This window comes from Cucurbita pepo, chromosome LG13, assembly GCF_002806865.2.
Source record: "Cucurbita pepo subsp. pepo cultivar mu-cu-16 chromosome LG13, ASM280686v2, whole genome shotgun sequence".
Lineage (NCBI taxonomy): Eukaryota > Viridiplantae > Streptophyta > Magnoliopsida > Cucurbitales > Cucurbitaceae > Cucurbita > Cucurbita pepo.
Genome location: NC_036650.1, coordinates 9037399 through 9056087, shown reverse-complemented (window position 1 = coordinate 9056087; position 18689 = coordinate 9037399). Strand labels below are relative to the sequence as shown.

At 40.5% G+C, this 18689-nt stretch overlaps 5 protein-coding genes and 1 long non-coding RNA gene across 12 annotated transcripts; 5 read left to right on the top strand and 1 right to left on the bottom strand.

Moving 5' to 3' along the window:
- Window positions 1-23: 23 nt before the first annotated feature.
- Window positions 24-2832, top strand: LOC111809010 (protein PLASTID MOVEMENT IMPAIRED 2). 2 transcript variants are annotated; one of them, XM_023695307.1, is made up of 3 exons: window positions 24-176; window positions 435-566; window positions 837-2832. In XM_023695307.1, the coding sequence occupies exons 1-3, from the start codon at window positions 153-155 to the stop codon at window positions 2586-2588; spliced, it is 1908 nt and encodes a 635-aa protein (XP_023551075.1). In that variant the 5' UTR covers window positions 24-152; the 3' UTR covers window positions 2589-2832. The 2 variants fall into 2 exon arrangements, with proteins under 2 accessions (XP_023551075.1, XP_023551074.1); XM_023695306.1 differs by having other exon boundaries at window positions 403-566.
- A 135-nt stretch (window positions 2833-2967) lies between these two features.
- On the top strand, window positions 2968-5519 carry LOC111809009 (receptor protein kinase-like protein ZAR1). The gene is made up of 2 exons (XM_023695305.1): window positions 2968-4711; window positions 4810-5519. The coding sequence occupies exons 1-2, from the start codon at window positions 3427-3429 to the stop codon at window positions 5457-5459; spliced, it is 1935 nt and encodes a 644-aa protein (XP_023551073.1). The 5' UTR covers window positions 2968-3426; the 3' UTR covers window positions 5460-5519.
- Window positions 5520-6628: 1109 nt separating this feature from the next.
- Window positions 6629-8748, top strand: LOC111808434. Its single transcript, XM_023694399.1, has 7 exons — window positions 6629-6860; window positions 6934-7094; window positions 7187-7289; window positions 7683-7799; window positions 7898-8071; window positions 8150-8273; window positions 8360-8748. The coding sequence occupies exons 1-7, from the start codon at window positions 6648-6650 to the stop codon at window positions 8497-8499; spliced, it is 1032 nt and encodes a 343-aa protein (XP_023550167.1). The 5' UTR covers window positions 6629-6647; the 3' UTR covers window positions 8500-8748.
- On the bottom strand, window positions 7783-10143 carry LOC111808435. Its single transcript, XR_002817075.1, has 3 exons — window positions 10052-10143; window positions 9696-9929; window positions 7783-7921 (listed from the first exon to the last, which is right to left on the bottom strand). It is a non-coding gene; the product is annotated as an uncharacterized LOC111808435 (long non-coding RNA).
- On the top strand, window positions 9728-11742 carry LOC111808433 (acyl-coenzyme A:6-aminopenicillanic-acid-acyltransferase 40 kDa form-like). Its single transcript, XM_023694398.1, has 7 exons — window positions 9728-10014; window positions 10101-10264; window positions 10349-10451; window positions 10536-10652; window positions 10732-10902; window positions 11052-11175; window positions 11255-11742. Exons 1-7 carry the CDS (start codon window positions 9745-9747, stop codon window positions 11389-11391), a joined length of 1086 nt encoding a protein of 361 aa, XP_023550166.1. The 5' UTR covers window positions 9728-9744; the 3' UTR covers window positions 11392-11742.
- Window positions 11734-18332, top strand: LOC111808431 (putative lipid phosphate phosphatase 3, chloroplastic). 6 transcript variants are annotated; one of them, XM_023694397.1, is made up of 9 exons: window positions 14714-14856; window positions 15318-15440; window positions 16082-16305; window positions 16415-16502; window positions 16587-16696; window positions 16789-16879; window positions 17464-17652; window positions 17739-17798; window positions 17943-18332. In XM_023694397.1, exons 1-9 carry the CDS (start codon window positions 14790-14792, stop codon window positions 18143-18145), a joined length of 1155 nt encoding a protein of 384 aa, XP_023550165.1. In that variant the 5' UTR covers window positions 14714-14789; the 3' UTR covers window positions 18146-18332. The 6 variants fall into 6 exon arrangements, with proteins under 6 accessions (XP_023550160.1, XP_023550164.1, XP_023550163.1 ...); XM_023694393.1 differs by lacking the exon at window positions 15318-15440 and adding an exon at window positions 14953-14995 and having other exon boundaries at window positions 14721-14852; window positions 16081-16305; XM_023694396.1 differs by lacking the exons at window positions 14714-14856; window positions 15318-15440 and adding an exon at window positions 13454-13554 and having other exon boundaries at window positions 16081-16305.
- The last annotated feature ends 357 nt before the right edge of the window (window positions 18333-18689 follow it).

Below are 18689 nucleotides of genomic sequence, written 5' to 3'. Positions count from 1 at the left end.
ATAACCAATTAAAAAAGAAAATAAAAGAAAAAGTAGTGGCGATTTTATTTCCCCCGTTCTTCAGCTCTGTTATCTGTTGCATTGTGGTTCCTCTTACCCATGGCGTCCTCCACTTAAACACATTGCCCAATCTCAGCACAAGCAGAATTCCCATGCCTTTTGCTCCCAATTTTCAGGTAAATCCATTTCTGGTAACATCGCGGTTTCTTATCGGCATTTTTAGTTTGAATGGAGTGACGAGGAAGCATGGAAGGAAGGTTTTAGTTTACGTCTTTTTTTTTTCTGTGGATTATTGAAGTGTTTGGTTTTGAATCTGCGAGGATTGGATGAATTTGTTTCACTGGTTTAATTAGAAGAAACAAGCTTCATTTGTTTTGGATTTGATTTCTAATCGAAAAACAGGAATGAAACTTTTGTTTCTTGAGAATGAACAGGTGGAGATGGAGAGGAGAGATTTTGACAGCAAAATTAGAGGTGGATTAGTCAGAGCCGCTATTAACCAATATGGAGATGGAAAAGGAGATGGCATTTCATGGAAGAAATCACTCCCCCAAGACTCCTCAGAGGTATGCATTTTAAGAGATTGTAAGTTTAGTTTCAATTGGGCATTGCTTACTTGAAAGTACTGTTTAAACAATTTCGATCTTTAAAAGTAGTTTGAAAATTTTCTAAAAATGGATAAAAGATATTTAAAAGAAGTATTTAACTAATTATCTTCCAAAAGTGTTTGTATGGGGAATTGTGATAACAGTCTTTTACTGTAACATCATGAAAAGGTTTGTTGGGAAAGGGGAAGTAGTTTAGTGTCATGCTGAACATGTCTCTTACAATTGCAGTATTCCTTAAAGGCGAGAGAGCTCCAAAAGGCAAAGACAGACATTGAGCATTATAAGAACAGTAGAAATGCGGCAGATTCCTTTAGTGCACAAGCTCAACTTGAGCTCCTCAAGGCCAAGAGCACAGTGAAAAAGCTCTCTTCCCTGTTTGGCAAATCAAATGCCACGATGCAGGCGCATAAACAGGAACTTGAAAGGTTGAAGAAATCAGGTTCAGTCCAGGACCAGCGTTTGGCTGTTGCAAGCAGTGAGAATCACGAGTATGAGGAATTGATGCGGGAACTGGAAGTTGCAAAACAAGAATTAAGCAAACTCAAACTTGATGTGGCTTCTGTTTTTCAGGAGAAATTGCAGGCAGAGAAGGAAAAGGAAGTAGCCATTTCGAAATTTCATTCCTTGTCAAGCTCTATTGAAGAGCTAAGGAAGGAGATTGATGAAATAAATGAAGAACAAGTACTAGTTGAGTTAGCCCAGATGGAGGCTTTGAAAGAGTTTCAAGAGATTGAAGCACAGAGAAGAGTGGAAGCCCACGAGTTCTTATGTGCAATTGAGAACAAGAGGAAAAATATTAATGATCTTGCTCAAGAGGTTGAAGGCTTAAAAGAGCTAGAAAACCAATTGAGCGCCACAACGTCAGATGTGAATGTGTTGCAGAGGGAACTAAAGTTGGTCAAGGAATTAAACGTCAAAGCTCAGAGAAAAGTTATGATGACAGAAATGGAAACAAAATCTCAGGTAGAAGAAGATGAACTTTTATTGCAATCAATCACAGAAGAACTCAAGGCTGCAAAGAAGGATTTGGCCGTAATACGGGATGAAGGCTTTCAGTTCATGACATCGATGGATGCTGTACGAAGGGAACTGAAGCGTGTCAGGGAAGAGAATGCTAATTTGAAGAAACCTGATGAAAAAACTGATTTAGCTGTTCAAAAACTAAACTCAAAGCTGCTTAGAGCAAAAACCAAATTGGAGGCTGTATCTTCAGCTGAAGAGAGAGCCAAAACTATTGCTTCTAATCTGTCTCTCACTATAGAACAAATGAAGAAAGAAAAGGAGGCTGCAAAGAAAGAAAAGGAGCTTACTGACCAAGAAATAAAAAACACCAAAGCGGAAATCCAAGAGACTGAATCTGAAATAGACTTAAATGAGGAAAGATTGCAAAATGCCTTGCGGGAGCTCGAAATAGTGAAGTCTTCTGAGGCATTGGCACTTGCAAATTTGAAGTCACTAACAGAAAGTACAATGAGACTAAGAGCTTCTGCAACTAAGAATAGCTCTGTTATCACCATCTCTAGTTTTGAATACGAGTACTTAGCTGGTCATGCGGTTGCAGCACAAGAAATTGCTGACAAAAAAGTTGCAGCAGCTCTGGCTTGGATTGAAGCCATTGAAGCAAGTGAAGTTGAAACAATAAAGAAATGTGAATTAGCCGAAATGGAAATCAAGGAGATGATAATGGAAGAAGAGAAACAGATATACAGGACAAAGAGATCACTTACCGAAAAAAGAATGGTGGAGGGAGAGTTGCAGAATACAGAAGATGAAAATATGGAACCAGCAAATCGTCAAAAGTCCATTAGGAGAAATGGAAGCACGACTCCATCTAGGCGGTTAAAGTTCAGAATATCATCCTCACCATCGCCTCATATGATGAACGGAGGAATTGACTCCTTTTCCATGGAGAACAGAACGAAGGTTGTGAAAAATCTTGCCAAATTCTTCAATGGCAAGAAAGCTAAAATGAACCCTTGAATTGACTGAAAGCTTGTTCCTGCTGATTGTGATTGTTTCAGTCAGAACCTCCATGGCCCCATCAAAGCGGTAACTTATTCTGCAATCAGTGGGAGCGAGGAGTTCAGATTGATTTTTTTCCCCCTTTATAATTTGATGTGCATAGAAGGAGAACACATTCAGCTTTAGATTTGGATTATTAGATTACACCAAAATCTGCCTTGAGTTGTTTTCTTTATGCAGCTTCATGGATCTGTAGCTCCAACTCACTAACTGCAGCTTTCATGATCTCTCCTATTATCGTACACAGAAGTCAGGTTCTTGTCTTCTTGATCCATTAGTTAGTTTGAATTGAGTTAAGACGCGTTGATTTATCCAAGACATTCGTATTTTGTTTTGGATTATATAGTTCTTTTACAAATGAGAGAAGGAAATAAGAAATAAACAAAGAACGATGAACGTATACATGTAATAGTAATAGATCTATGGATCACTTTGACTTGCAGCCTAACCACACCAATCCCGCCGTACCTCTTCATTCAAAACTATACATGATTTCCACAACTGGTGGAAACGAAACAACCTTTTTCAATTTCTTACAACGTCTTCCACTACAAACAAATTCTGACCCAAAATTTCCAGCCAAATTCCATCAACAATCAGCCCAGCAAGACTCGCCTCCAATTACGCTTAGACCAGTCCAAAATGGCCCGCCTTAAAATTCACAAATCATAGCAGCCCTCTTGTTTTCTTTCTCCACTGTAAAACTTGCTGGTTTCTGATTAGGAACCTTCTTGTTTTCCATTTGATACTTATTTCAAGGGAAGCACTCTTTCTGATTGTAACATAACTACACAATATGGTTCTACTGGAGATTTGCTTTGTTTTCATCGTGAGCGACCATTTTTCATCTGTGTCTTCTCTGAATGAAGAGGGATTGGCTCTGCTTTCATTCAGAAACTCAACTTTTGATGCCGAAGGCTTCCTCCAAAACTGGAACTTCTATGATACGACCCCGTGTTCCTGGAATGGAATCACTTGTACAGAACAAAGAGTTGTTTCTCTCAGTATTGAAGACAAGAAACTCTCTGGTACTCTCCACCCTGCACTTGGGAAGCTTGGGTCACTCCGTCATTTAAGCCTTCGAAACAATAGTCTTTTCGGAAGCTTCCCAACTGAGCTCTACAAGCTGGTAGAATTACAAAGCTTGGATCTCTCACAAAATGTCTTTAATGGCAGTATTCCAGATGGGTTTGGTTCCCATTTGACATCCCTTCAGTATCTCAATCTTTCCTTCAATGTCATCAACGGCTGGATCCCTGCAGACTTTGGCAACTTGTCCCACTTGCGAGGCACTCTTGGTTTGTCTCACAATGTCTTTACCGGCCCAATCCCGCCAAGCCTAAGCAGCCTCCCTGCAACCCTTTATATCGATCTAAGTTACAATAATCTCAGTGGCCAAATACCACCACAAGAAGCTTTCCAGAACCTTGGTCCAACAGCTTACGTAGGGAATGCCTTTCTATGTGGACTGCCTCTCAATGTTTCATGTCCAATCACGGTGCCAACGTCAAGCCACGACTCGTGGTTCCATTGCCCATCACATGGGAAAGGTGGAAAATCTTGCTCCATAATCACAGGCTCTGCAAGTATCATAGTTGGTTTCTGCCTGGTAATCCTGGTAGTATTTTGGTGCAAGAGGGCTCATCCTTCTAAAGGGAGTGAAAATGTAGATGGCTGTAACTTTAGTCAGGCATTGATGTTTAAAACAGAGTTTTCTTGCTTTGCAAAACTTGATGTTGAGACCCTACCCGAAAACATGGAGAAGTATAATTTCGTGTTACTGGATCGGCAAGTCGACTTCAATCTCGAGCAACTTCTGAAATCCTCAGCTTATCTTCTAGGCAAGAATGGGAATGGGATTGTGTATCAAGTGGTTCTAGAGAAGGGAGTAAAGCTAGCCGTAAGAAGGTTGGAAGATGGAGCTTATGAAAGGTTTAAAGAGTTCCAAACTGAAGTTGAAGCAATTGGGAAGGTCAGACATCCCAATATCGTAGCTCTTTTAGCTTACTGCTGGTCTCTTGAAGAGAAGCTGCTCATTCATGAATACATACCACATGGAGACCTGGCCACTGCACTTCATGGTAAATATTCATGAATACATATCATTTTCTAATGATATTGGAGAGTGTTTTTGTAATAATGCTTCAGTTTCTAATGATATTTTCCAATATCCAAGCAGGGAAAGCAGAAATTTCCTACTTCCGACCACTTTCTTGGGCTGATCGTGTGAAGATCATGAAAGGAGTAGCAAACGGATTGACATATCTTCACGAATTCAGTCCAAGAAAATACGTCCACGGCGATCTGAAGCCGACCAACATTCTGCTAGGAAACAACATGGTACCTTACATCTCAGATTTCGGACTCGGACGACTTTCAAATGCCGCAGGAGACCTCAGTGCCTCACCATCGGAGCGAACCCCCGCCGCAACGCCGCGGCGCTCTCCTTTCCGATCAAACTCCATGTGCTCCTCTCTGTCAATAGGGTCCTATTATCAAGCCCCTGAAGCCTTGAAGGCGGCAAAGCCATCGCAGAAGTGGGATGTTTACTCGTTTGGAGTGATATTACTGGAAATTATCACCGGAAAGATGGCGGTGATTCAAGCGGGTTCGTCGGAGATGGAGCTGGTTCAATGGATTCAACTGGGAATCGATGAAGGGAAACGGCCATCGTGTATCATAGATCCGTCCATGTGTGGGGAAGTGGACGAGGAAGAAGCTGCGGCGGCCATTGATATAGCTGTTGCTTGCACTCGGAAGAGTCCTGAGAAGAGACCCTGTATGAGAATTGTGTCGGAATGTTTGGAAAAGTTGGCAACTTCACCGTAACTGAAAACTATGTCAGAGATGGTCGCTGATTTGGCTGCTGGAGGCCGAGGGCTTTAGAGTACACATTTTCNTTTTTTTTTTTTTTTTTTTTTCTTTTTTTTTTTAATTATTATTATTTATTAATAACAAGCTAATAATAAAAATAAAAAAAACTAGTTTAATAAGGTAAAAACTACCGAATTCCAACATTTTAGTTTGGAGATGTTTTTAAGGTAAAAATATATTATTATTTTTTGAAATTTCAAATTCACAATTTCTTTAAAAAATACTTTTAAAATTTTCAATAATATTCTTCTAACTTTAATAAAAAAAAAAAAAAAACCGCTCTTAATTTTCTTTAATAGAAAGTTCAAAGATTCCCAAACGTGTAGACTTTAGCTGACAAAAAATAAAAAAAATCAATCTTGATCCATATGAGCATAAGTTTTAATTTGGAATATATATTTTTTTTTTAAGAAATCTTTTTAAAAGTGCTTACTAAATATAAATATATTAAGTTACAAACTTGTAATTGAATTTAATTGAAAGGGGAAAAATGAAAAGCTAAAAGAATAGGGATAATTATGGAGAAAAAAAAACATTTTAATCACTTCCGCACATGTAGAGAAGGATAAGAGAGAGCGTATAACTTTAAGAGTTTTTTTTTTTTTTTTTACAACAAATACAAAGAAAGATTTGAAACTTGAGGTCTCACGAAATTACAAGCCAAACCAACTCTACTATTTTGGAGAAGAGTTTTAGAAAACATGGGCAGAGAAAGTTGGAAAAAAAGTTTGAAAAACAATATGAGAAAGTAATGTTATAAGCCAGCAAGCAATAAGCAACGACATTCATAGCTATAACTTGAGTAGAAAGAATTGACAACTAGTCGCATCCTTGTATAATACATTTTGAGTCAAATTGCCTTTAGCAGATGTCGACATGATTCGATCAAAACTAATAATAAAATAATAAAAAACATGAAAAGTAAGTAAATCCAATGTTAAAAAATCTTCAAAAGAACAAATTCTAGCATAACCAAAAGTAAACAAAAAGGGATACATACAGAGATGTTAAGTAAATACTTACCCAACTAAATTCAGGAAAGCACCAAATAGAGGTATGGAAGGTGGGAAAGAGCAGGAGAATGGTGTGGAAATCAAAGAGTTGGAAATGTTTGAAGTTGGTCCATGCGAGTGTGCATACCAGATGGGGTTCTTGATTGGGAACAGGTTCTCTGATACCATAAGGAGAAGGTTGGAGCAAGACATGGTTCTTCGTCACCACCTCCTTCCCTTTGCTCAAGCTCCACAGACGAAGCCTCTTATAGAAGCCATCTGCAACAATAACAAGGCCAAGTACCCATCACATTGGGATGAACTCATGGGCATTGTAGATGGAAGTCAAGCGCCTCTCCTTGAGGTAACCTCTTATATCATGCAAACATCTTCCATCCCATTATCATTCCTTATAAGGGTGTGCTATCAATGTGCAGATTATTGTACTCAACTTCAGGAGGGAGATTCTGTCATGTATTCAGGATGAAGCTTCCATTGTTGATTGTACAGATGAGTGTTCTGATGTTCTTGTTGTTAGTGATTCCTTGGCCCTTGCAGCTCATAATGAAGATGCCCTCTTTGGTCTCTCTGGCTACACGTAAGAAGTACACAAAACAACACTTCAATTCATCCAAGCACTGTTCGCTTCTGTTTAACCAACTTCATTTCTTCTTTTCTTCACTTTTGAAGCTATTTGATCAAAGCAAAACTGCAAAATGGGATACGTTTCATTGCTTATTCACACGCAGGAGAGCTTCCAAGCCGTGCTTTCAGCTTTAATAGCAATGGCCTGGTAAACTTTCCATACCCTCCTACTATTAGATGTTCCATTTCAAAACCAATTATCAAAAATTCTGAGCTCTTTTCATCTTTCCGATATGGGGTCTTCATCAATCCCGTCATCATTCGTTGACTCGGAAGGAATTTAAAGAGAATGCGTAGATCTTACGAAATAAACAATTGCCCTTGCAAGTTGCGTGACAAGAATTCAAGCTTACGTGAACATGATCTATTCTATAAGTTGTTGATCATAAGTTGTTGTGAGATCCTATGTTAGTTGGAGAGGAGATTGAAACATTCTTTATAAAAGTGTGGAAACCTCTCCCTAACAGACGCGTCCAAAAAATCTTAAAGGGAAGTCCAAATAGGACAATATCTCCTGACATAATCTTTTCCAATCTTTTAGGCATTTACCATGAACGCAGTACGTCCAGTGAACGACGAGATTGATCCTAGGGCAATCGGACGAAACTTTCTCTCTCGGGACCTCCTTGAATCTACCAGCTTTGAAGATGCAATAGCTGTAAGACCCATCATTGAGACATTATAGATAATGTTCCAGCTTAATAACCTTAGCATGTTCAAAACATAACACTTGGGGTTGGATTGTGTTTTATCCAGAGAATTCGGTCAGCAGAAATATCCCTGGGCCACAATTATAATGTGATTGATGTTCAGACAAGAAGAATAGCAAGTGTAGAAATAGCATCAAAGTTCAGAGTTTCAGTCCATGAGGTTGGAGCTACACCATTTTTCCATGCAAATATGTATTCCCATCTTCAGAATATCAAGCAGGTAACAATACCAGGAAAATCTCCAAGCGATCATATAAGATATGGTTTTGAAGTGAAAATAAATTGCTTTGGAACACAGATAATAGACGAAAACTCGACAAGCAGGAAAAGACGAGCCGATGTCATGCCGAAAGAATCAAAAGACGATTTTCTGTGTGTTCTTGGAGATGCAGAGAACAAGAGTTTTCCTATCTATATGAAGGGTAAATTATGAAGATCATTTAGATTGGCTGCCTAAACTCCTTTCAAATTCAAACTGACACTGAAAATTTTCTTATAATGTCTTCAGGTCCTAAGCTTTACACAATGTGTAGCGTTCTAATCGACCTGGACGAGCAAACTCTATCAATTTTTCGAGGAAATCCGAAGAACAAAGAGATAACCCATGTCTTCTCATTGCAAGAGTTGAAGGAACAAAGTCAAGTCTGAGCTGCCCCCCAACATATTGATATCAACTACTAATCCACAATCCACATTTTGATATCACTTTTCTACTTTTAGGTTTATAAGCATGTCTAACTAAGAGTATCTTAGTCTTAAAGCCATAACTTGGCATCACCACTACAAGGGTCATTACTTATTAGTTGAGGCATAAGATTGACTATCTAATGCCTAAGTTACCTTCATAAAGGGCATGTTAAATTTGAATAAAATTGGAGTGTTTTCTACTCTTAAAAATTATGAACATCACTACTTGCTTGCTTTGATCATCAATGCAAAACTTCGCTGATATAATTTGACAAGTTTAAGATTAAAAATGGATTCTTTTTCCTAAACAAAACATATCAAAAGTTAACCATAATTGTCTAAAATTCAAGAATATGAAGGTGGTGGCAATTTTTCCACCACAGAGTTTAACCTCTTTAGAGCCACAGAGAGGGCCTCTAAATATTCTAGTATCGCTAAATCGATCTCTAGGCGGATAAAGCACTAATTATAATATCAAAAGTCGATGATTGGATGCCCACCCGCTTGTGGCCGGATTCCCTAAAGTATCTTTGGGTGGCCGGATTTCCTAAAGTATCTTTCGGTGTGTTTATGAGATCCCATGTGGGTTGAAGAGGGGAACAAAGCATTCTTTATAAGAGTGTGGAAACCTCTCTCTAGCAGACATGTTTTAAAACCGTAAGGTTGACGATGATACATAACGGGCCAAAGTGGACAATATCTGCTAGCAGTAAGTTTAGACTGTTACAAATGATATTAGAGCCAGATATCGGGCGGTGTGCCAACAAAGATGCTGACCCCAAGGGGGTGGATTGTGATATATCACATTGGTTAGAGAGGGGAGCGAAACATTCTTCATAAAAGTTTGGAAACCTCTCCCTAGCAGACGCGTTTTAAAACTGTAAGGCTGACGACAATATGTAACGAGCTGAAGTGGATAACATTTAATAGAGGTGAGTTTGGACTATTAACCTGTTGGACCCAGCATTTAAGGCGGAAACAGCGTCCAAACTACTACTTGCACTACATTTAATGATCTTGTCAGGACTGGAGTGAGAATGTCCTATATGCAGTGCTATTATTGTCTGATATGAACACACATGACTGAATAGTAACTTTTAACAAATTCTAGAAAAGCGTAAGGCTAGAACATAGGTAGGGAAGAAGATAAGTCATACCTTAATTGCACCAAAACTCCATAAAAAGAAAGAGCAGAAAAGTTGGGGTATGGCGGGCAAGAAGGTGGAGATGTTCGAAGTTGGTCCATGCGAATCTGCATATCAGATGGGGTTCTTGATTGGGAAGAGGTTCTCTGATACCATAAAGAGCAGATTGGACAAAGACCTTGTTCTTCGTGACCAGCTCCTTCCTTTTGCTCAAGCCCCTCAGTCCCAGCCTCTTATTCAAGCTCTCTGCAACAATAACAAGACAAGGTTTCCAACATATTGGGATGAGCTTGTCGGAATTGCAGAAGGAAGCAGTGTGCCTGTTCTTGAGGTAATAATACAAAATTGTAGAGGGACATAAATGAGACCTGGTTTTCTGTTCTGTCTGTGATATCTTCGTTGAAAATCAATATGCAGATTATTCTAATCAACTTCAGGAAGGAGATACTTCCATTTCTTCCCAAGGAAGTAGCTTTAGCAGTTGATTGTTCAGATGATTGCTCTGATCTTCTTGTTGTTAGTGAAAACATGGCCATTGCAGCACATAATGAAGATGCCAACGTTGCTCTGGTTGGCCACACGTAAGTTGTTCACAAACCTGAACTTTATCCCACAATTATAAACCAGCCCACCGGACAAGTTCATTTGTTTCTCCACTTTCGTAGCTATTTGGTCAAAGGAAAACTGCAAAATGGGCTGTCCTTTGTTGCTTATACCTACGCAGGAGAGCTTCCGAGCTGCGCTTTTGGTTTTAATAACCATGGACTGGTAAACTCTTCAAACCATCATCATTTATGAATGAATTATGAATGAATTGAACGCTAAAGCATAGCATATTTTCAAATATTTTAGGCATTTACCTTGAATTCAGTGCCTCCAACCAATGAAGAGGTTGCAGCTGGGGGCATTGGACGAAACTTTATCTCCCGGGACCTCCTTGAATCTACAAGCCTTGAGAACGCAATATCTGTAATGCCCTGCAATGATGTCTTGTATTATAAATGTTGTAGCTTATCTGATGACACTTTGGGTTTGATTCTCTTTACAGAGAGTTCGCTCAGCAGAAGTATCTGTTGGGCACAGTTATAATCTGATTGATGTACAGACAAGGAGAATTGTGAATGTAGAAACAGCATCAAGGTTTAGATATTCAGTCAACGAGGTTGGGGCTACACCATTTTTTCATGCAAATATGTATACCCATCTTCAGGTTAACCAGGTAAGGGTATCAGGAAAAACCATTTAAACCTCTTCTGGAAACAAAATACTCCTTATAAGGGTGTGGAATCATCTCCCTAAAAGACGCGTTTTAAAATCGAAAAACTGACCGCGATAGTAACTCGCCAAAATCAAAAAACTGAAACGCAGGTAGAAGACGCAAACTCTAGAAGCAGGCAGAAACGAGCTGATGAGTTGCCAAAAGGATCAAAAAATGATTTCATGTCAGTTCTTGGAGATGTGGACAACAAGGAGTATCCTATCTATATGAGAGGTAAGTGAGTAATATAGAGATGGTTTAGATTTCCCAGTCCTTTCAAACCCACATTTGAACATTTTCTTAACATTTTCAGGCCCTACGCTTTACACACTGTGTACTGCTGTAATTGACCTGGACGAACAAACCCTTTCAATTATTCAAGGAAATCCAGAGAAAAACGTGATGACCCATGTCTTCTCCATCCCTTTGGTGGAGTTGGAGAAGCCATAAGCACACTGCTGATGCAACCTGAAGCCAGCAATTGACACTTCAAAATGCTCAAACAGTTGATCCAAGAGGAAGGGCGTGGGGAGTTTGTACCTTTCCGTGTAGTTCATTGTTTATGGAACCATTGCCATCCATTTGGTCTCTGTGCTGTGAATGATATCAGCGAAGAGTATCCCTTCCAACCTCTCCGTTGGTGTTATCTATCCATGTAGCGCTGATTCAACACTGACGCGTCGTCCAATGAAGAAGAAGGCGCTTCCCGTTGCTGCACGTCGACTTTCCCTGCTCTTTCTTCCCAAACTCTTGTACCCATTATTCATTCTTTCACCTAATAATAAATAAATAGTAATAATATGGTCATATCCAATCCCCCCCCAACGCAAAGGGTAATAAAGCAAAAATCCAAAGCGAAGGTTGCTTTCATTTGGGTCCCCTGTTTGAGTATCTTCCCGTACACTCCCTCTGCTCTGGCCAACGCGCAATTCCCCCCGATCTCAGAAACCCAAATGGACCCACCACCGCCACAATCTACCACCATCGCCGCCACCTCCAAGCTTCGTTTGATGTGCAGCTACGGCGGCCACATAACCCCGCGCCCGCGCGCAAAGGCTCTCTCCTATTTAGGCGGCGAAACACGCATAATCTCCGTCGACATAACCGCCGTCAACACTCTTTCCGCCTTCATTTCTCATCTTCTCACAATCCTCCCAATTAAACCTCCCTTTTCCCTTAAGTATCAGCTCCCTCACTCTGCCCTTGACTCTCTCATCTCCCTCTCCTCCGATGACGACCTTCACTTCATGCTCTGCGAGCACCTCCGCCTCACCTCCTCCACCTCCTCTCGCATTAGGCTCTTCATCTTTTTCCCCGAGCCCGAGAAGGCCCGTAATGTTATTCATCATCCCAAGACTGAGGCCTGGTTCGTCGATGCGCTTAAGGGTGCGAAGATTTTGCAAAAGGGGCAGGATTGCTTGGTGGGTTTTGATGCGGAGGGGGTGATTGGAGAGAATGAAGCTAAGGGTATTACAGATTTGGGTAATGGGGGTGTTTCATTGCCGGAATCCATGATCTTGGAGACCAATTCTTCTTTTGGATCATCCTCTTCTTCGACCTCTTCGGCAAATGTGTCTCCTCCCATTAAACTCCAGGGTGAGGATTTTGGACTCAGCTCGCCCGATAATGCTGCTAAGCTGCACACAACTTCCGATTCCGCCGCAACCCTCGTGAGGTACCTTCTTAAAACTTTCGTTTTAGCTTGTTTTAATTTTCATTGCTTCCTCAAGATGGGAAAGAAAGAAAGGAAGGATATGTTTTCCAGCTCTAATTTTTCTGTTTTGGGTAGTTTGTTCATACCCTTGCCCTGGATTATCGTAGATTTCCAAAAAAAAAAAAAAAAAAAAAAAAAAAAAAGGGTTAGATTAGGAATCTAAACCTTAATTTCCACAAAAAAATCACACAGATCAGTTTCAAGATCACATTATCCTTGTGTTTCTTAAGCTCTGATACTGCAGTCTTCTAATAGGCATAAGAATTTGTAATCTTTGCAGCGAGATTGCCCCTACCAACTCCTGTTGTTCAGTTGAGAATGCCTTTTCAGGGCATGCACTAGCTTCCCAACTGAACCCTTTTCAGCAGCAGTCATGGCAGTTTGTTCAAGCAGGCACGCCTATGGAGAGCTGCCTTCCTGCCATGTATCCAATGCCTTCTTACTATCCAGTCCAGCAGCCTCAGTTTGTGCATTACCAGCCCATGCCGAACCACCATATGTATCCTGTGTACTTCTTGCCTGTTGGGCAGACACAGGTTCCACCCCCTTCCAATCTACCTATGCACTGGGGCTTCCACGATACTGCAACCGGGACTTCGGCACCGAATTTTGGAGCAAATCCGATTGCTCTTAGAGCTGCTGATGAAGCTCAAGATCAGGCAGTAATCATTGGTAATTATGGTGCAGCTGATGCATCTGTTGAGGAGGGTTCACATGAATGCAATGAGGATGATCCTGCAAGGACCCTGATATACAAATCTCAGCCTGGCCCGCCACACCTGGTTCCTCCTTCTCAGTCGCAAACTAAGACTAAAGGCTCTACCAACCTTCTGTCAGATGCGATGGCTCAGCTGCAGCTGATAAAAATCAAGCAATAACTTGGGAAGTCAGCTAGCAGAGTGAGTAAAAAATTTGATCACCCAGCTTAGCTTTGTGAGAATTGTTCTTTCTTTTCTTTTGTTCTATGGTTGGTTGCCTTCCTGATGAGCTTGTTTTATAGGTGTAAAGACTGAATGTTTGTTGTTGTTATTCTTCTCCTTTTCTGCTATGCCTATCTCTGTTTCTTTCTTTCGTCAATCTATATATGTTCGTAGCTATCTCAAAGATGTCAGAATGGTTGGGAGGGAGTCCTACCTTGGTGAGGGGATGATCATGGGTTTACGAATACATCTCTATTGGTACGACGGGAAAATCACTTTAAAAATTTATTGGTCAAAATGGAAAGTTTGGAGACAAAAAGGAGGCGCCTTTGGTAAGCCATCCCTTGGACAATTTAATAGCAGATATTGGAAGGGTGGTTAGTTGTCTGAGTTGAATGTCTCCATTATTGTGTTTGGTTTTGTCGGTTTCTTCTGTTTCAACTTTTGTTTTTCTTTAAACAAAATACCCTATTACTTATTTTTATATTCTCATTTTACAATTTAATTTTGTATTAATTCTAAGATTTTTAAATTTATATTTGGACATATTTGACATGTTTAAAAACATTCATAGAGCTATTAAATATATAATTAAAAGTTTTAAGGTTTTAATTTAATTCCCATTTAATAGGTATTTGAATTTAAAAAATGAAGTTAAAAGAAAATATAATTTTCAACAGTAATACCAAAAAGAGAAAAAGAGAAAAAAAGAGGAAGTCCATAAACGTTGGGCACGTCGGGTGAGTCTCTATAATAATTGTGGGAATGGTGGACGTCCCATCATCAATTGGAAGAAGCTTTTTGGGTAATTGGTATTAGTTTGTGAGAGGAGGGAGGGGCCTGAAGAAGGCCAACAAAATATCTCCTCTCTCACCGAATCCAACCCTTCCATCTAAAGCTTCACAAATTTCATCAAACTTTTGATACCCCCAACCTTTTTTCTACTAGATTTCCATCCGACCCTTTCTGGGTTTCTCTTTTTTCTTTTTGAATCTTCACGCATATTCAATTCTACCCGATTGTCGTCTTTCGAGGGACCAGCGCCTGTCTTCTTCCTTCCTCTTTCCTTGCGGATTTTGAAGCCTTCGATTCTGATAAGGAGGGAGGCTTCTTCTCATGGTACAGAATGTTGAGATTTTTGCTTTGCTTTGCGAGATCCTGTAACGAGCCCTTTAGTTTCGGTTTTTCCCCTGCTTTTCATTTTCGTTCATATAATGCCTTCGAGGAATGTTGTTGGATCTCTTTCTTGTTTTAAGATTTTCGGCGGCGCATTTCAGGTTAGTGGGTTTCTTGTAATCAGGTTTCCCAGTTGCGAAATGAATGATTGCCCTGTCGGTTACCGTTAATTTGGAATATGTGTCTTGTTTCTGTTTGTAGAGACGGGTTATGGATCTATGAAAACTGCGACGCTTTTCAATTCGTGAGTTCTCAGATTGATTAGATTGGGAAATGATGTCTTCCTATTTTCTTGAATTGTTCAGAAGCAGAGCCACTGACTATTGGAATAAATGTGTGTAAGAGTGCTAGGGGCTGCTGTGGCTTATATTTAGAATGGAAGCCTTTGTGGTTTAGCCTTTCTTTGTTCTGGGTGACTACACGAACAAACAACTATAATTCTCTCGGAAGAGGCCTTGTGATTAAACGTCAACCCAACGGTAGTAGGGTCTTTTTAAGATCTCTTCTTAGGGACTCTTGCAATATAGCTTTCAGTTGGAGTTCTTAACAATACTCTTCTCCTGAAGGTCTTGTTGGGGTTATTTTGGTTGTTTCACAAACAAGCCCACAGATTTTCACCAAAACTAGCGATTGCTATCCACCCATTAATTTCCCACTGATAGATCACTATAATCAACAGAATCGAAAGGAATTCCTAGATAAAACCCCCCATTGATATCAGTTGAGATTCATTCAGATTGTGATAAGATATCCGAGGGGGAGGGCACACACCCAATTATGCTACGGGAGAGCTTTCCACACCTTTATAAGGAATGTTTCATTCTCCTCTCCAACCGATGTAGGACTTCACAATCCACCCCCTTGGGGGCCAGCGTCCTTGCTGGCACACCATTCGGTGTTTGGCTTTGATACTATTTGTAACCGTCCAAGCCCACCACTAGCAGAAATTGTCCTCTTTGAGCTTTCTCTCCTGGGCTTCTCCTCAAGGTTTTAAAACGCGTCCACTAGGAAAAGGTTTTTACACCCTCTCTAACCGATATGGGACCTCACAGGACATGAGTGTGCATGTGGATTTCTTTGAATTACCATAGGATGGAGTGTACAATACGACCTCTTTTTTATTGTCTTAACCATTGTTGAGAGCCTAGGAGTAATCTCTATTATTTTCCAATGTATTTGTTCTTGGTACAATTAGTACTGCTGAAAAAAGGGAATCTTGGTATTTTCTCATGATTCATTTTCGCTGTAAACATGTATTACAATGCAATGGAGGTGAAGATGGAGCCTGATGTTTTTCCTTTTCTTGGTTCGGTTTTTATGCTCGTGCAGAACAGCGGAATGAGGGAAGGGCAGCTTTGTTCGCACACTTTAAGGTCCCATGGAGTCGCCATTGCGAGGATACACATGCATGATTGGCTTATATTTTTACTTCTTGTGATGATTGAAGTTATCCTATATTTAACCCATCCGTTTTATCGCTATGTCGGGAAGGACATGATGAGTGATCTCAAATATCCCTTCAAAGATAATACTGTTCCTGTCTGGGCCGTGCCTGTAGGTTTGCTCGTGTCTGTCTTGTCTATGAAACTTTTAGATATAGGATGGAAGGGAAACTGATGTGAATGCATTTATTTGTTTTTGTTTGTGGTGCGTGGATGATTAGTTGTATGCAATGATGTTGCCAATAGCAGTTTTTCTGTTCGTGTATTGGCGTAGAAGAGATATCTACGATCTTCATCATGCCATACTTGGTGAGATACTTTAGCATGAGATATCCATTTTCCATTGGTGGTACTCTTCTGCAGCTAGCTGATGTATACTGGAATACCCTGCAGGTCTCTTTTACTCTGTTTTAATAACAGCGGTCATTACTGATGCGATAAAAAATGCAGTGGGACGACCTCGACCAAACTTCTTTTGGCGTTGCTTTCCTGATGGGAAAGATGTGTGTTGCTTAGAAGCGGGGTTTGGCGTTTGGCGTCTGTTTTGATACGTACTTGCTTGGCTTGATGTACTGATTGAATTCTTATTTCTCAGGTGTATGATCAATTAGGCAATGTTATATGCCATGGTGATGTGAATGTTATCAAGGAAGGGCATAAGAGCTTTCCAAGTGGTCATACTTCATGTAAGTGACAAAATGTTACTCTTTCCCTTCTTTCCAACTTAAAAAAGTAGGCATCCTTCGGTTTTCCCTTTTGGACTTTACCTCAAGGTTTTTGGAACGCGTCTGCTAGAAAGTGGTTTCCACATCCTTGTAAAGAATGTTTCATTCTCCTCCCCTACCGATGTGGGATCTCACAACCCACCCTCCTTCGGGGCCCAACGTTCTCGTTGGCACTTGTTCCTTTCTCCAATTGATGTGGGACCCCCCCAATCCACTCTCTGCACATTGTCTCGTGTCCAGCCCCTTCAGGACTTAGCCTTTTCGATGACATATCGCTTAGTGTCTAGCTCTGATACCATTTATAACGACCCAAGCCCACTGGTAGCAGATATTGTCCTCTTTGGGTTTTTCCTTTCCGGCTTCCCTTCAAGGTTTTTAAAACGCCTCTGCTAGGGAGAGGTTCCTAAGCCCTTATAAAGAATGCTTCGTTTTTCCCGACCGATGTGAGATCTCACACATCTCTAGCAAGATACAATAGTAATGTGATTTTGATGGGATATGGTATTTACCCTTTACTCTCTTGTTGAACTTTTGACCTGATGCAGGGTCTTTTGCTGGTCTTGGTTTCCTGTCGTTGTACTTATCGGGAAAGATACAAGTATTCGACCAACGAGGTCACATTGCAAAACTCTGCATTGTTTTTCTTCCCCTGCTTTTTGCATCTCTTGTTGGCGTTTCTCGAGTGGACGATTACTGGCACCATTGGCAGGATGTGTTTGCTGGAGGTCTGCTCGGTATGTGCATTTTCCTTCATCGTCCTCATCGTTTTTGCAACTTGTACATAACAATAAATGATCATACAGAGCTCTTACTTTTGCAGGGCTTGTAGTATCTACCTTCTGCTACTTGCAGTTTTTTCCTCCTCCATACCATTCTCAAGGTATAGTTTTGACCCCAAAACCATCACTCATTCTTTATCTACCGAACAACCAACTAGGCGTGTTGTCGTTGCTTCTCGCTCAGCTCGCTCGCTCATTTTTCATAACAAATCCATTGGGTGTTTTCCTTTGATTCTGGCTTGTAGGTTGGGGACCATATGCATACTTTAGAATGTTGGAGACGCTTGCCAATCCTCCCCCACCGACGAATGGCATGAATGTTGTGCAGAATGAACAGGACGTCGAAAGGCAGGAGGTGAACGACCGAAACAACGATAGATTTCTAGGACTGTCCATTGATGCCAATGCTCGTTCCACAATGCAGGAAACTACAACTGAGGGGAAATAAGTGGTTGCCTTGGAGGCTTTAAATTGCTTTGCTACACAGTCCATGGCACAGCATTGCTTGTATGTGTATGTGTGTGGTTTATAGGCTTTAATTATATGATGGGGTTCTTGTACAGCAGGTTTTTCTTTGGTTTCATTTTATGACATGGATCGTTGTTACCGTGTAAACATCTCATTTTGGGATTCTACAAACAAATCTTTGTTTCTTTTCAAGAATCAGATCTACACAACCAAATTGAATCTACAAGAACAAGAATATCTATCCAAAAAAATCTTCAAACATTCTAAATAGCCTTCCAATTTCTCGAGGAAAAACTGGGAACAATGTGTAAAAACAAGGTAATGAAATGGGTGAGAAAGAAATTTCAAATCTGAATCAGAGGAGGCTTCTGTCTAGGGTTCGGTTTGTGATCAGAGAAATAAGAATCGAGAGAGTCGAAGGAGATGCCATAGCCAATCCCTTTGCCAATTCCAAGCCCTAGGCCAACGCCACAGCCGAGACCGAGGCCGAAAACGAGGTGAAGGTGATTCCAGGGAGAGGCGCC